The 17143-nt window shown below is 46.3% G+C and overlaps 1 protein-coding gene across 5 annotated transcripts in view; it reads left to right on the top strand.

The window, feature by feature from the left end:
* The window catches only part of DOCK8 (dedicator of cytokinesis 8), a 231730-nt gene that overhangs the window by 82189 nt on the left and 132398 nt on the right, over positions 1 to 17143 (top strand). For all 5 annotated transcript variants that reach the window (XM_045043274.1, XM_045043273.1, XM_045043275.1 and 2 more), the window contains 4 exons: positions 3500 to 3712; positions 10274 to 10359; positions 15061 to 15127; positions 16093 to 16242. In XM_045043274.1, the coding sequence (XP_044899209.1) occupies positions 3500 to 3712; positions 10274 to 10359; positions 15061 to 15127; positions 16093 to 16242 (516 nt within the window). The remainder of the gene's footprint in view (positions 1 to 3499; positions 3713 to 10273; positions 10360 to 15060; positions 15128 to 16092; positions 16243 to 17143) is intronic.

Raw genomic sequence — 17143 nt, 5'->3', positions numbered from 1 at the left:
GGCCCCAGATTCAAGACCTCATCACCTCCCAAAGGTCCTACCTCCCAACTGGGACTTGCAATTTCAACGTAAGAATTTTTCAGGGACACACACGTTCAAGTCCATAACGCCAATGACAATAGCAGCTAGTCACTAACACATGGGGTCTTTTGACTATTCAGTGAGTTAATTTGTGTGAAGCATTCAGGACAATACGAGCTCACACTTAGTGCCCCACACAGGCTAAGTAAAGAGTCACAAAAGAACAAAAAGTGTATAATTCCCCATGTGTGAGGTCCCCAGAGTAGTCAGATTCCTAGAGACAGAACATAGAATGGCGGTTGCCAGGGGCTGTAGGAAGAGGAAGAAATGGAAATGACCGTTTAATGGGGACAGAGTTGCAGCGCAGATGGGTACAGGTGAAGAGTTCTGGAGACTGGTTGTACAAGAGTGTGACTGTCCTTCACCCTGCTGAGCTGTACGCTAAAAAATGATTAACATGGCAACTTTTATGTAGATTTACCACAGGTAAAATTTTTTTTAGAAAGCCGGTGCTCTACTCCAACTTTTATAGGTGCGAAAAACAAAGGGGAAGAAATTTGTCTGCGTTTCTATAGGGCGTTTTCTGAACTGGTGTAGCTTTCAGCTTGGCTCTCGTTATAAGCATCTCACCGTGCTGAATGACTAGACAGTTCTAAAATACTACCTGTTTTTCAAACCACGTGGTCTCTACAGCCAAGCTCACTGCTGTATCTGAGCTCTACCTAGGAATCAGCCATCAGTTCCAGTACTGAATATGGTGGGCTTCCTCAAGCATGGAATACCAGTGCTCTGTGGGGGATTTTTAAGGGATTTTTCACTGGTAATTTTGACTAAATTCAATTTTTTTTTAAGTTTATTTATTTTGAGGGAGAGAGAATCCCAAGCAGGCTCCCCGCTGTCAGCACAGAGCTGGGCGCGGGGCTCGAACGCCTGAACCGTGAGATCACGACTGGAGCTGAAACCAAGAGTCGGACGCTTAACCGACTGAGCCACCCCGGTGCCCCGACCTTGTCTTGGTCACCTAAATTAGGCCTTGTCTTGGTCACCTATCAGATACGCCACCCCAGATGTCTTAACAATAAAAAAATATAACCGAGGGAATTGGTTAAACAGGTTTTGGAGGACCCGGAGAACCGAACAGGAAAATCAAAGTCCGACAGAAACTTTAGGTGCAGGAAGCAGCCCGTCACCCTGGGGCTGGGGCCTAGGGCAGTGGCTCTAAGCCTGGAGCTTCACTGCAATCCCCTGGAGGGCTTGTTTGAACTCAGATGGCTAGGCCCCACCCTGGAGTCTCTGATTCACTAGTTCTGGGCGGGTAGCACTCAATAATTCGATTTCTAATTAGCATTTCCCAGGAGGTCCCAAGACCACATTCAAGAACTGGGGGTCTAGTGGGAAGAGTTTGGAGTTTCCAGAACCTAAAAACTCTGAAGAGTGGCTTCGGAGCTGGGACTCAAATCCCTGGGGAGGGGGCGGGACCTAGCTGTGGGGAGTATTTCCGGATCTCGGAGGAAAAACCCCACAGGGTCAGGGAGTCTGGACTCTGACCTCTTAGACGTGGGACTATCCACCTGGTGCTGGTACCTCCAAGGAGGTGAGATCAAGGTGGTTCTAGAAGTGCCCAAAGAGGCCGAAAGCCAGAACCAACTGCCACTACCGAGGTGTGAGGAAATGCAAGCAAAGAGGGAGGAGGGAGTCCCTTCTCCCCGCTCCAGCCATCCAGTCTCCCTATAGCGCCCCCTCCTGGCAGAACCCAAAGGGAGCCCTGGCAAAGCCGAGATGTGGCTTGCTGAGTGCCAGAGTATAAAATTGAAAGCTGAGCGAGGATAGGCAAATTACCAACACCCCCATGAAGCACCCTCGTTCAGCGTACTCACTGCACTCAACTAAGTCCTCAGCTGGGTTGCGGAGTCAGGTTATGCAAAAGTTGTATGGTTTTCAGTATTAGACTAATACTCACCGTGCAGAGATGCTCAGGCAGGGAGACAACCGGCAACATCGTCCACGTCACTGCCGTTCTTGGCACCTTCCGAGTGGAATGGTGAGGCCAAGTGCCTGAATTTACGTAGGTGCAACACATACATGATACAACTCCGTGGTACACATAGGTTTCATAAAAATTAGATCATATTATACCTAATATTGTATGCCCTCCGTTGTCATATTAACAATACACCATACTGCGACCGTCTTTCTCTTCCAACGAATATGTGTTTCTTGGATTTTCTTTAAATGGTTACATACATTCCCTCGGATGCAAGGTCCAGAATCTCTGAATGCTTCCTCGTTGGGGGACATTAGATTGTTTCTCTTATTTTGTTGCTATAAACAATGTTCCAGAGATGCTCTCGTCCTCACAGTCCTTGCTGACTTGTCCAGTTTATGCCCTTACAATAAATTATGGACATCATATATATTTCTTGACGTCCTTTTAAAGAAACCTGGTAAATTCACATCCTTTTCCCAAGGCTCTCATAAATTCTAAGCCAAAGAAGTATCGATGATTGCAGTACTAATATTGATTATTGGTAGCACAGTTAGGTCAAATTTATGATCTAGCAGAGTAGAATTTCTGTAAGGTCGATGGATGTCACAAAAAGTATACATTGTAGACATTGTACAGTACCAGGTCCATTTTGTAGAACTTTAGGACAACATTTTACCATTAATTTCACAGATGTTTGTAATAGTTCCATCTGCATTCTTACCCCGTATCATTAATTATGGTTGTCAAGGCTTTGCCAAATCTTTGGCTGCGTTTGCAACTCCCCGTTACTGAAACGTTCCTAATGGAATAAAGCGTCTGCTTGTGAATGCCTTACGACTTTTTTCAAACACACTGCAGCTAAAAGTGGACACTACTTGACTGGCAAATGCTTTCCTGCTTTTTGTTCTGGTTCATATTGCCCTAACTGTTACTAAAGCCCTGTCGAAGGGTGTTCCCACCCCCACGTCTCTGTCTTTGGAAGCATAATATTGCGTGTGGGAATTTATATGAGGTTTAATTTGGAAGGCTTCTCATACAACCTCTCATTTTCAGTTTCAGAAGCCAAGTTCTGGAGTTGAGATTAGGCCAGGATCCCTCTATGCCCCAGTCCAGCCCCCTTTCTATTATATGTTATTTCAGTTCTTTTCTGCTCGAGCGTGAGACCTCAGTGAGGTTCCCAAGAGACTTGGCTCCCACCTCCGGAAAAGAACATGGCCCCAGAACTAACAGGAACACCGTGCTGTGGTCAAACCTTTCCTCAAAGACCAGTGTATCCATATCCGATGAGTAAATTACCTGCTTCCAGGTGGGAAGGAGACGTTTCATTTTAGGATATTCCGACCAGGAGGCTAAGACGTGATTGCTTTGCTCAGAAGCCACCTGAGGCGTGACTCTGCAATCCCACGTTGGAGCAGGGGTCTGACATCCCAGATGCTTCCGGACTCACTTGAGACCCGCAGTCTGTCTCACAAGATGTGTCTTTTCTCGCAGGCACGCCCCCGCCACTTAAATGTGCTGTGTGACGTGTCCGGGAAAGGTCCCCTCACCGCGTGTGGCTTCGACCTCCGCAGCCTGCAGCCTGACCAGCGGCTGGAGAACCTCCTGCAGCACGTGAGTGCCGAGGACTTCGAGAAGCAGAATGAGGAGGCTCGGAGGACCAATCGGCAGGCAGAGCTCTTTGCCTTGTACCCAGCGGTGGACGAGGTGGGTGCGGCCATCTCCGTGTGTGAACTGCAGTGGGGACACAGGAGCTCCAGGAAACTGCTATTGTCCGTCATTACTCTATAGCAGTGCCAGAAGGCCCGACGGTATGATTTCTGGGCTGTTCTTTTTACCAGAACAGGCCTGTGGAAGAGCAAAACCAGTTATCGATCAAGCTTACAAATGAGGCTCCGACAATAGCAACCAGGATTTCCATAGCTCTTAACGAAATGCTTTCACTGATATGATCTCATTTAATCGTCAGAACATTTTACGGTCTGCATGCAGTAACCTCACGCAGTGAGTCAAACCATTCAGTGATTTGGGGATGTGTTTTGCCGTTAATCCATCAAGGCGTGTTACTTAAACTTTGGTGTTCTTTTTTTTTTTTAATGTTTATTTTATTTGTTTATTTTGAGAGAGCGTGCATGAGCAGGGGAGGGGCAGAGAGAGGGGAGAGAGAATCCCAAGTAGGCTTTGCGCCGTCAGCTCGGGGCCCAATGTGGGGCTCAAGCTCACAAACCGTGAGATCATGACCTGAGCCGAAGTCAAGAGTCGGACACTTAACCAACTGAGCCACCCAGGCGCCCCTAAGCTTTGGTGTTCTTAAGTGTTTTGTTAAAATATTTTTAAAAATAATGTCTGTAGGGCCGCCTGGGTGGCTCAGTCGGTTAAGCGCCCGACTTGGGCTCAGGTCATGACCTCGCGGTCCGTGAGTTCGAGCCCCACGTCGGGCTCTGTGCTGACAGCTCGGAGCCTGGAGCCTGCTTCGGGTTCTGTGTCTCCCTCTCTCTCTGCTTCTCCCCTGCTCATGCTCTGTCTGTCTCTGTTTCTCAAAACTAAATAAACATTAAAAAAATTTTTTAAGAAAGAAAGAAAGAAAGAAAGAAAAGAGAGAGAGAGAGAGAGAGAGAAAGAAAGAAAGAAAGAAAGAAAGAAAGAAAGAAAGAAAGAAAGAAAGAAAGAAAGAAAGAGAAAGAAAGAAAAATAATCTCTGTGAACAGTCTGAAGAGAATTGCTTTGAAAACATTCTGGCCAAAAGTGATCATAGCTGTGCTCTTAATGCATAGAACTTCCGAACCTTGATTGTCCACGTCTTTATATATCAGAGCTGACCCAGAACAGTGTGATAATTTAGGCTTTACCTGTGGTCATCCCCAGGGGGTGCTTCAGATGGGCTGAGAAATGACCGTCCTCCAAGCCTGTTTAGGCTCCTTATACTTTAAATTTTTTTTTTCAACGTTTATTTATTTTTGGGACAGAGAGAGACAGAGCATGAACGGGGGAGGGGCAGAGAGAGAGGGAGACACAGAATCGGAAACAGTCTCCAGGCTCTGAGCCATCAGCCCAGAACCTGACGCGGGGCTCGAACTCACGGACCGCGAGATCGTGACCTGGCTGAAGTCGGACGCTTAACCAACTGCGCCACCCAGGCACCCCAAGGCTCCTTATACTTTATATGAGGCTCTCAGTCTTTCCTCCGCATGCCAGAATGTCTGCTACTGGCTCGTGCCAAAACTGGCTACAGCAATATCTCCGTGGTCCAAATTTTATTCAAAGTTCTATTGCAAAATATATGATTTGGGGGGCATTTTTGCCTAAAAGATACACTGTCCATCCATGCCTCTAAATGTTTTAAATTTAATTTTTGGATCAAGCAAGAAGACCATTAGGGAGCCTGGTTCTTTTTTTTTTTTTTTTTTTAATGTTTATTTATTTATTTTAAAAGAGAAAGAGAGTGCATGCATGTGAGTGGAGAAGGGGCAGAGAGGGAGAGAATCTCAAGCAGGTTCCATGCTTAGCAGGGAACCTGATGTGGGGCTTAATCCCATGAACCTTGAGATCATGACCTGAGCTGAAATTAAGAGTTGGTCCCTCAACTGAATGGTTCACCCAGGTGCCCCTAGGGAGCTTGATTCTTAAAACTTTTGAAGCCCCCACCCCTGGGTATTGTGACTGCTGACTTGCCCTTCTATGAGTTTACCAATGGTCAGCGGAAAGGACAGGAAAGCAGACATCTGTCATGAGATAGGATATTGTGTGTACTGTGCAAATATCATTGAGGACACTGACCTCATCCTACGCCTCAGTGAGGACCCGGAGGGAAAGTGTCTCTCAGGCCTTCAGACAGAGAAGAGTTCGCGTCCACTGGGGACTCGCAAACACAGGAGACATGTGCGTGTCTTGTCATTGGCTCTCCTGGATTCATTACTTAGGGTCAAATTTCTGTTCATCACTACTAAATCTAGTGGCTTACTTATTGGTGTCCTGAATTATATTCAGCTTTCTTTCCTTCTTTTTTTAAATTTACTTTTACTTTTTTAAATGTTTATTCAGTTTTGAGAGAGAGAGAGAGAGAGCGTGCATGTGCACGCACATGAGCAGGGGAGAGGCAGAGAGAGAGAGGGAGACAGAGAATCTGAAGCAGGCTCCAGGATCTGAGCTGTCAGCACAGAGCCCGACGCGGGGCTCGAACTCACAAACCGTGAGATCATGACCTGAACTGAAGTCAAATGCTCAACCGACTGAGCCACCCAAGCACCCCTTCCTTCTTTGCTTCTTATCTTTATTTCCCAACCATCTTGGTTTTCTCATCTCTTGATTTATTTTCAGTGGCCTCAAATTCCTTTTCTGAATGAGGCAGATTGCAAACAAAAATGAATGATGTGGGCAGCCTTATTGCCTCCGTTCTTGAGATTGCAAAGTAAGAGTCAGAGAGGTAAAGTGACTTGTTCAAGATTCAACAGGCAGGTGAAATGACAGAATGGAGCTCCTAGCCCATTAACCCCAAATCTTATGTTTGCCTATTTATCTATCTACATATGACTGCCTGGTAGATTAGCACACGTAACTGAAACCCCGAGATGATATCAGCAACCACATTCTATCTCATACCTTTTCAGTGTCCATGGGAAACTTTAAAACTTATTACCATTGTTAAATATGACCTTCACATGCATTCTTTTTCCTCCAAGTTCCATGCTGGGGGTGCCACTATGTAAGAAAGAGTCCCAACGTGGACATCAGGAGAGAGAAAACAATTTGAAAGGGGGGCGGGGAGAACATGTCCAGTGAGGCAGCGGCTCATTGGAGTCCCCCTTGTGGGATTACACGGGAGGGTGTCCAGTCCCACGTTGAGTGCAAGAATGAGTTACAGACTGTGTTGAAGGCGCTTTGTTTCATGGTCTTTGAAACAATGCAGAAACTTGATTAGGACTGAGAGTTATGATCTAGCAGAGGCCCTAATGGGCCTGCTTTATTGAGTGGAGAGGAATGCTTTGTAATTAGTGTGCCAATTATTTGTAAATTGGTATGTCTACAGTGCTGGAGGGCCCCTAGACCAGCCTTTAATATTTTGAAGCTCATACACCCAGAGGTTGCATTTGCCTTTGTAATTTGCACTTTCTCCAAAGGTAGCCCTGTGGAAGAAAGGTAAATTTCTGGCTCCCATGAAGTAATCACACATGCTGATTTCTTTTGAAAGCACATTAATTAAACTATTTAATATTACCATTACTTTATTTCTTGGCGAGGAGAATTAGAAGAGAGGTGGACCATTATATCCCAATTATGACTGAGCCTGCAGGAGAAGCAAAAGTAGAATGCAACCATTACACTTCTTTTTTTTTTAATGTTTTTAAATGTTTTATTTATTCTTGAGAGATAGACAGAGTGTGAGCAGGGGAGAGGCAGAGAGAGAGGGAGACACAGAATCCAAAGCAGGCTCCAGGCTCCGAGCCGTCAGCACAGAGCCTGACGTGGGGCTTGAACCCATGAAATGTGAGATCATGACCTAAGCCGAAGCCGGATGCTCAACCGACTGAGCCACCCAGGTGCCCCTTCTTCTTCTTCTTTGTTTTTTAATGTTTATTTATTTTTGAGAGAGAGAGAGAGAGAGAGAGAGAGAGAGAGAGAGAGACAGAGAGACACAATGAGCAGGGAAGGGGCAGAGAAAGAGGGAGACACAGAATCTGTCAGAATCAGGCTCCAGGCTCCAAGCTGTCAGCGCAGAGCCCAATGCGGGGCATGAACTCATGAACCGTGAGATCATGACCAGAACCAAAGTCCCACACTTAACTAACTGAGCCACCCAGGTGCCCCACAACCACTAAGCTTCTATGAGGCACGTTTGTTCCCTGGTTCATTGTGGGTTCTGTAAAAGGTATCCTATGTGTTGGTCCCTAAAACCATGCCACTATACTCTGAATCGCAGAAGAGTTTGCATTCAGACTCTTGAGGCTGCAAGTGACAGAGCCCAGTTAAAAACCAGTTAAGAAGAAAAGTAGTGGGGGGGGGGGGGCTCACGTGATGAGATCATAGGCAGGCAGAGTTAGAGTTGGCCCCAGGATCCATTGGGTCAGCTGATGGAAGAACATCTCTCATACTGTCTCTTACTCTCTTACTGTCTCTCCCCCCATTTCTTTCTCTCTAAATACACACACACACACACACACACACACACACACACACACACACTCTCAGCAAGATAGAACAACAAACATCCTCTAAAGCTTCATATTTTCTCTTCTCCTTTGCAAGCTAGTTCCTACTGCAGACAACTATAACACTTAAGAAATGCATGTAGACTAGAAGAGGCTTAGGAAAGACATCAATATGTAGACCTTGTTTAGATCGTGATTTAACAAACTAACTGCAAAACACACACACACACACACACACACACACACACACACACACACACACACACACCAAAATGGATACAAATGGGGAAATTTGGAACTGACTAAATATTCAGCAATGATAAGAAATTACTGTTAATTCTTAAGAGTCATAATGATTTTATAGCTCTGTGTTTTTCAAAGTCTTTATCTTGTAGAGATGTGTGCTGAAATATTTACAGAAGAGATGATATGATGTCTGGAGTCTTGCTTACACATAATCCAGTATTGAGTGTGGGGGTGGGAGGAGAAGGTAGTCAATGGGACTGCAGGTGAACCCAGGTTGCCCCTGAGTTGAGCTTGTGGAAACTTACATGACAGGTAAGGGAGGTTCACTACATTACTGTCTCCAATTTTGTGTATGCTCCCATTCTCCCAATGAAAAGCTTTTAGCCAAGGATCCTAAGGGTTGGAATCCAGACCAGAGAGGTAGCCTCAGAAGCCCGTGAATATGTGTTGAGGTTCTTCTGCAATGGAGTGGGGTGGGAGGAGGCCTCGCTTTTCAATGTGTCAGCTCTGATCACCCCACAAGTGCCAGCTTGTTCTGGAGGGAGTTGAACTCAGTGTGGACATCAAGCAGTGGCTCTCCCGAAACACGATCAGCAGTTCCAGCGGGCCAGGTGGCCATCTGATGAACCCGGGCTTGGGCCTTGAGGAACGGAGGTTAGGGTTTGCTACTTTGTTCCACCCATCTGGGTACAGATTTACCGAGGACATGATTCTACTGCTGTATTTAAAAATGTTACCTGTCACTGTGGGGTATTTGGTGGAAAGCTCCCATCATTTGTAGGCCAGGAGAATATAATTAGACACGACTCTTCTTTGGACCCTTGTGAGTCACAGACCACCCGTGTTTAGAGAGTCTACTGCAAGAGCAGGAATTCAAGTTTTCAGGGATTTGCACTGCTATCTTTGAATATATGGATATAATTAAGATACTGTCGGGGTGCCTGGGTGGCTCAGTCGGTTGGGCATCCGACTTTGGCTCAGGTCAGGCTCTCGCCATCTGTGACTTCGAGCCCCGTGTTGGGCTCTGTGCTGACAGCTCAGAGCCTGGAGCCTACTTCAGATCGTGTGTCTCCTTCTCTCTCTGCCTCTCCTCTCTCTCTCTCTCTCAAAAATAAATAAAACTTCAAAAAACAATTTTTTTAAATATATTATGATAGCTCAGATTTGAATGTTGAAAGTTGCCTCAGGGACTTGATGTTTCTTTTTAAGTCTTGAGTCCCGAAGTGGTAAATAGACAGGTGTATTTGTCATTACTAAGTCATTGCTAATTTGTCATTGCTGCGCTTCCTGTCCTTAGAACTTTTGCCAGCTCTAGCTGGATATGCAGGCATAGAACCCATACATATTCAACCCCAAGTCTCTATACCATCTGTTTAAGAGAACATTGAAGTGTTCTTTATATTTTAGTCCTGATGGTTTACATGTAGCCTGACGTGAGCTATTCTGACTCAGACCTCAAGCCTGAAACTCACATATTTACTAGTAAAACTTTGACGGGAGAAATATTCTGAATGTGTGTTTAGAGCAAGCAAAAAAAAAAAAAAAAAAAAGCCAGCAATACCAACAATAGGTATTAGATTTTGCAATGCCATCTGGTGGATGTTACTCAGCCATATTCCTGTTCACATTTCCTTCCTTCCTCCCTCTGTTTCTTTGTCTTAAATGCTTAGCTTTCTGAAAGGAGAGATTGTTTGCTGTCAATGTTGACTTTGAAGCTTGGGGTTGGATAAAAAGTCCAAGTGTTATCCCACAATTAGAAATAAAGCAAATGACAGTCGAGCCCTGGACGGCAGCCTTCCCTTCCCTGGACTCAACTTCAGCTGGAACCCCTCGTGGAAACTCACTAATGATTTCTTTACCATGTGTTTAATAATAGGAGGATGCCGTGGAAATACGTCCGGTACCAGAATGTCCTAAGGAACATCTGGGCAACAGAATACTGGTCAAGGTCCTGACCCTGAAGTAAGTATCAGCAAACATCCCAAACACGGCACTGAGGCTTATCTTGCCCTTTAGACAGAAACTGTCTCTGTCGACAGAGCCTAAATCAGGCACCTGTCAGGTGGTGAGAGGAGTAGACTTTGGAGTCAGCTACACTCGATTCTACTTCTACCAAGCCTTCGACTGTCCCTCTTCTATAATCGGGAAGGCACATCCTGAATTAGTCATGTAAGGTAATTGAGTGAAAAAGCATACATTAACAAAAGTAACAAGGAAAGCTGGATGGTGGGAAAAAAAAAAAAACTGAAAAAAACCTAAAAAACAATGAGTGGTGTATTCGAGTCCGCTCTGATTAATTCATGAGAGCTGATCGTGCTCCTCCCAGCTCTGTGTTCTGTGAAGTCAAGCAGGTAGCGTGACGTTGGCCATGAGGGAATATTTACAACATAGAAATCAGAAAGTGCTGCAAATCAGAGCTTTTTCTTTCCAGGGACTTGTTTGTTAAACATTTACCGGCACACCGCTGTTGAAACATAATGTGAGATGCGGCTAAAACCCAGTCTCAGTGCCAGGGGACAACAGGGTAGCAGGGAGCAGTGGGGACTATAGCAAACCATCCCAAGGGGACACTACTACTGGTTAGAGCTGATTCTTGCCATCCAAGTACACAGGCCCTTTTTTTTATCAACTGTCTGCTTTGCTTTCGTTTTTGTTTTTGTTTTGTTTTTTCAAGAGAAGCTGAAAATTCAATTTTTTATGCATACTTTTCTGACTTTTTAACTATCTTCTCATCTCCTTTTTTAATTATTATTTTAATGTTTATCTATTTTTGAGAGACAGAGACACGGTGTGAGTGGGGGAGGGGCAGAGAGAGGGAGACCCAGAATCCGAAGCAGGCTCCAGGCTCTGAGCTGCCGGCACAGAGCCCGACACAGGGCTCGGGCCCACGAACCATAAGATCATGACCTGAGCCAAAGTCGGACACTCAACCGACTTGAGCCACCCGGGCGCCCCAAATTTCCTTTTTAAATACTACATAACTGTATGTCTGCAGTCTGGATTCCTCTTCTGGGCCAACTGTTTGCCACATCTACTTAAATTTTTTTTTAAATGTTTATTTTTGAGAAAGGGAGAGACAGGGAAGGGCAGAGACACCCACACACATACTGAAATCGAAGCAGGCTCCAGGCTCCAAGCTGTCCACACAGGGCCGGATGCGGGGCTTGAACTCACGACCCTTGAGATCATGACCTGAACCAAAGTCGGACGCTTAGCCAAACTGAGCCACCCAGGCACCCTGTGACATCTACTTTAAAGCAGTTGTCTCCAAATTCTTTGATTGTTTAACTTTCATAGTGAGAAAAAGCCCTGTATGTTCCATATATGTATGATAATTTTGTACACACACATTAAAATACTATACGCGTTATAGGGACGCCTGGGTCTTACAGGGACGTCGGGCTCTGTGCTGACGGCGTGGAGCCTGCTTGGGATTCTCCAACTCCTCTTCTTCTCTCTGCCCCTCCCCCGTGCATGCTCTCTCTGTCTCTCAAAATAAATAAATAAACTTTAAAAGACACATAAAATGTTACATGCATTATCAAATAGACATAAATTTTAAAGTATGAACTAAGTAAATCAAAGTAAATTAGAGTAGCTTTTCCTCCACAGGAGCAGACTGTCTTGCATGCCCACCGGAGGGTCCATTGCAGCCTGCTCCTGCAGACTGCCACGCTAGAGAAGGCTTCCACCTCAAATCACAGACTCTTCTGAAACTATTAAGTTCTAGATGTTCCATCTAGGCAACAGCACGTGAGCATAGTATTGTTTCACGCCCTCGGGGGAGGGCATCGATGTCTTGAAGTGAATTCACAAACCCCTAACGCAGCCCCTGGTTTGCACTTCGGGCATCTGGACTCTGGACTCAAGGTTGTGTTTCAACCCCCGGGAGCTTCTCTGGGAATTTGAGTTCTTCCTGATAGATGAGGTTGTTACCCGGGATGATCTCGAGGTTCCTACCCGCCCTGCACTCCTGTGATTCCAATGCGGAGCCTCCCCAGATCCTCTCCTGAGAATGCGAGCGGGCAGCGCTGCTCACCCTGGGTCCTGGGGGCTCACTTGATGTTGCAGCCCCTCCCCCCAGTCGGCTCTCCCAGCGGGGGGAGGGGCAGAGGGGCTTTTGTCTGTAGCAGGACCAGAGGGCCCCGTGAGCCCGCAGTCGGTCAAGTCAGGGCTGCAGAAAGGTAGACGCTAGCCCTTGCAAGCCAGCCCGGAATGCTAGCCTTGCAGCCGGGCCGCTGCCTGGAAGGGGCCGCCGGTCTCCTCCCTGTTGCCGGGGAGCCCACCCTGTTGTGTGAGGCACTGGTGCACCCCCAGCCGGCCCCTCGCAGGTGCAGTAACTATGCTATTTGGGATTGGAGGAATTCTCCCTCGTGGTGTCCCTTTGTCACCAAACTTTCTAGACCTTTCCAGCCAATACACAGCAGCAGTTCTCACAGGGGGGAGAACATGGCCACGAAGACCGACATGTATTATTTGAAAAAAACCAAACAAATAGAGCCTTTTGGGTGTCTCTTAATGAAAATCATCAAGTGTGGATTTCTGGTGATGTTCTTCCCAATTGCCAACGCAGACCTCAAGCAGAAGCGAGGTGTTTGCCCACCTCGGTGGGCACTTGGCCCACTCAAGGGGCTTAATATGCTTGGCCCACTCAAGGGGCTTAAATAGCATCCATATCGACTTAACACCTGCAAGAAGAGAGATGGGCCAAAGAGATTGGCCCAGCTACTCTGTCCCACTGCTCTGCAACAAACTGGCTGCAAAAACAAAAAAGAAAGCAAGTTCTTTTTTTAAAAAAAATCATTTTCTTTTAATTTCTGTACTTATTTTGAGATAGAGAGCACGAGCGGGGGAGGGGCAGAGAGAGGCGGGGGGAGAGAGAGAATCCCAAGCAGGCTCCGCACTGTCAGCACAGAGCCCCACGCAGGGCCTGAACTCACCGACCGTGAGATCGTGACCCCAGGTGAAACCAAGAGGCAGACGCTCAATCGACTGAGCCACCCAGGCGCCCCAAGAAAGCAAGCTCTTTTAGGTCAGCCTGCGGTCTCAACAGATGAATAGTGAGAACTTAATGACAATGCTGAGGCCTTCCATTTCCCCAGTGACGCTGACCTGCAGAATTTTATTTCTACTCCCACGGATTTTATCAGCTGGGGAATTTTTCAAAAACTGTTGAGATCTAGCACTGTCGCTGCTTTGCTCTTGAGAAACATGTAAAGCCTCAAGCAAAAAGAAAGAATCAAGCTGATGCCATATGTGCAGATGTCTGTAGTACATGGGAAAAAAAAAAAAAAGAGGATGACAAAGAAGTATTTGTCTCATTTGCATTTTATGTGGAGAAATCTTTTTTTTTTTTAACATTTATTTATTTTTGAGAGAGAGAGAGAGAGAGAAAGAGCACAAGCAGGGGAGAAGGAGAGAGAGAGAGAGAGACACAGAATCCAAAGCAGGCTCCAGGCTCTGAGCTGTTAGCACAGATTCCAGAGCGGGGCTTGAACTCATGAACCGCGAGATCATGACCTGAGCCGAAGTCGGCCGCTTAACCGACTGAGCCATGCAGGCACCCCTGGGGGGAAATCTTTTAGTGGAAAATTTATTATCCCCTTATGCGAAATAACCTCAGCTCAGACGAGTTGTCTTGGTGGTGAAACCAGTGTGTGTCAGATTTACTCAGGGAACTTGTTTTCAATGCAGACTTTGGGACACACCTTCCACCACTGTTTCCCCCAAGAGAGAAATTCTGGTTCAGGAGATCTCAGGGGGGACAAAGAAACCTGTGTTTTGATAGACAGAGTTACCCAGTGATAAAGCCCTCCTCTCACACATGCCTTGAAACAAAACTTGGCCTAATTTACATGACTTCTGAGGCAATGGTGGTCCAGGGCCTGGTTACTGGTGCTCTCAGATGGCCGTATCCAAGGTCGTGGGTTGTGAGCCTGACACTTGGAATCTGCACATCTGTGCTCCATGTGTATGCTATAACATGTGGGGAGGGATTATGCCTCGGGTATGCGGTCTCTTCAAACCCACCCTTTCAAGGGCAATGGGCAATTAGGGCCAAGAATTTTCTAGCTCTCGCTGGACCCACTCAGCTCAGTGTTTATGGGCCGTGCTCGGTTCCCTGCCCCCACCAACTACTAACTCAGAATCTCCCCTTGCAGTGGAATTAGGAAAGGGCAGACATTCACCCATACAGATGGTCCCTATCAGTCCAAGGAAAAACAACAGAAGTTTCCTTTCTTCACTCTCTGAAAAGCCTTGTCCCTTAGAGTTGAATTCATAGGGATTCCTACCCGAGCGATAAAAGGTACACTGTGAACAAAGCCTTTACCTGAGACAGAGGCTTCACCATCAGAAAGCACAGCAACTACCATGATAAGAAGGGCCATTCTGGATCACACCGTGGGACCATTCTTCCCTGTCTCCCCTGTGGTGCCACAAACAAGTGCTTTTTAGGAGAATGTAGCCTCCACCACGATCTCCAGTAAGTAGGAATCTTCCACGAACCTCCCATGAATCTCCCAGTGCAGATTCTCATCTGCGCGGAGTGATCCAAATATTTGGGGGAACGATTGACATTTTTAGCCGGTTTATGTAACGAGTCACAGTCAGCAAATTCAAGATCATCTAAGTTAAAACCCTCTCTCTTCCTCTCTCTGACAGGTTCGAGATTGAAGTTGAACCTCTGTTTGCCAGCATCGCCCTCTACGATGTTAAAGAAAGGAAAAAGGTAAGGAAGGAACAACCCATCCCTGAGGGCACACTTCACTGCTCGTGATCTTTCGGGTTCATGTTTTCAGATGTCACTTCTATGCAACAAAAACATATCAGATCTGAAAGCAGATGACCTTTGGTACGTCCAGTTGTACTGGGAATGCTGGTCGTTTACGTTCTTTGAAGAATCTTAAAGGGAGAGCCTGTTGGAAGTGGTGGCCTGTTTGAGATCGAGAGAGAAAAGAAATAGCAGCATATGGGATGACCAGTGAAACAAGGCAATTTAAATTCATTTTTAACAGGGCATATGTGTAATGTTACGTCGGTTTGGGAGCTTTTGCGTTGTGAAGTACCCTCATCACGGATGGAGGGCGCCATCCTGTGCAGTAAATGTATTAATTTGCCATTGGAGAAAGACCTCACCGACTGTGATGTGCTTTTTTTTTTTTTTTAATGTTTATTTATTTTTGAGAGAGAGACAGACAGAGTGTGAACGGGGGAGGGGCAGAGAGAGAGGGAGACACAGAATCGGAAGCGGGCTCCAGGCTCTGAGCTGTCAGCACAGAGCCCGACGTGCGGCTCGAACTCACAAACTGTGAGATCGTGATCCGAGCCGAAGTCGGACGCTTAACTGATCGAGCCACCCAGGTGCCCCTTTTCTCCTCCTTCTTGACTGTAAAGTAACCGAGGGCAGAGACGGCGTCTTTCCCTTCTTGACTGCAGTGCCTAGCACATCACTGGTATTCAGAAGATACGGACGGGTTGATAAAAATGTAAGTGTTTCAAGGAACACCTCTCAAACAGCTCCAGAATATCTAGAAATTGTGACGAAATGTGAATCAGATTTTCCACCAACCCCTAGAGACGTCTGTGATGACCCTCGTTTTGCGACATTTCTTTGTGGGGTTTTACTCTTCGAACCTACTTAGACCATGAGAACAACAGGTGGGACTCATTTTTTGCCTTGTTCCTTGTTGACAGATCTCGGAAAATTTTCACTGTGACCTGAACTCTGACCAGTTCAAAGGATTTCTGCGTGCTCACACGCCCTCTGTTGCCCCGTCGAGTCAGGCGAGATCTGCCGTGTTTTCCGTCACCTATCCGTCCTCCGACATCTACCTAGTCGTCAAGGTAGTTAAACACAATCTCGTTTGTACGTCGGGCATTCGGATGCTTCATTGTTGTGTTATTCCCAGAGCACGCTGGAGATGTCAGAACGTATCCACTTGTTCTCTGTGCGATTCACTGTCCGCTTTTCAACTTGCCCCTTTTTCCTTTCCAAGCACATTCTGTGTGGGATACTAGAGCAACTGTGGGTTTTGAAGGCCTACAGTCTTGATTTTGAATCCTGGCTTTGAAGCCTTATCGCTATAGGACTTGGGGTAATTACCCAAACCTTGCTGAGACTTGGTTTCCTTATGTGTAAAGTGGGGATGATAATCCTGCCCTCTGTGAGCCGTTGTGATTGTGGAACAAAGCCTGGAACATTACAGGCCCCCTTCCTCCTGGCCCAGCTCTTCCTCCTATGCTTGGCTGTTCAGCTCTGGGAGGCTGGTGTGGAGGAAATCCACATAGACTTTCCCGACTCCGTTCATGTCCTTCTAGACACCTGTAGTTAAATGTTCCCAAGTCCAGGCTCTGACAATTTAAGATGTGAGCTATACTTTCTATATTTCACCCTCCCTTTTGAGCACCATGTGACAGACTGCGTATGTGCAGTGGGACTCGAAATCTGCGGGACAGTTCCAAGTACAAGGACCTTTGGTTCTCAGCGGTACTTTTTTTTCTGATGTGAGAAAAACGGAGACTTTGTCTACACACCCAAGTGCCTGGTTAGAGGTTAACAACAAACATTGGATATTTCACTTACCTTAAGCCAAATGTTTAGTCTTACTGACTGTTTACCCCAAAACTGCAAAAAAAAAAAAAAAAAACCCAAAAACCCAAGATTCAGGTGTTTTGATTTCATGTACACCCAGAGTTCTAGGTTTGCAACCTTTTCTAGTTAACACAGTGTCTTACCTCCATAATC

The sequence above is a fragment of the Felis catus genome, chromosome D4 (assembly GCF_018350175.1).
Source record: "Felis catus isolate Fca126 chromosome D4, F.catus_Fca126_mat1.0, whole genome shotgun sequence".
Taxonomy (NCBI): domain Eukaryota; kingdom Metazoa; phylum Chordata; class Mammalia; order Carnivora; family Felidae; genus Felis; species Felis catus.
This window is presented reverse-complemented; position numbering and strand designations above follow the sequence as displayed.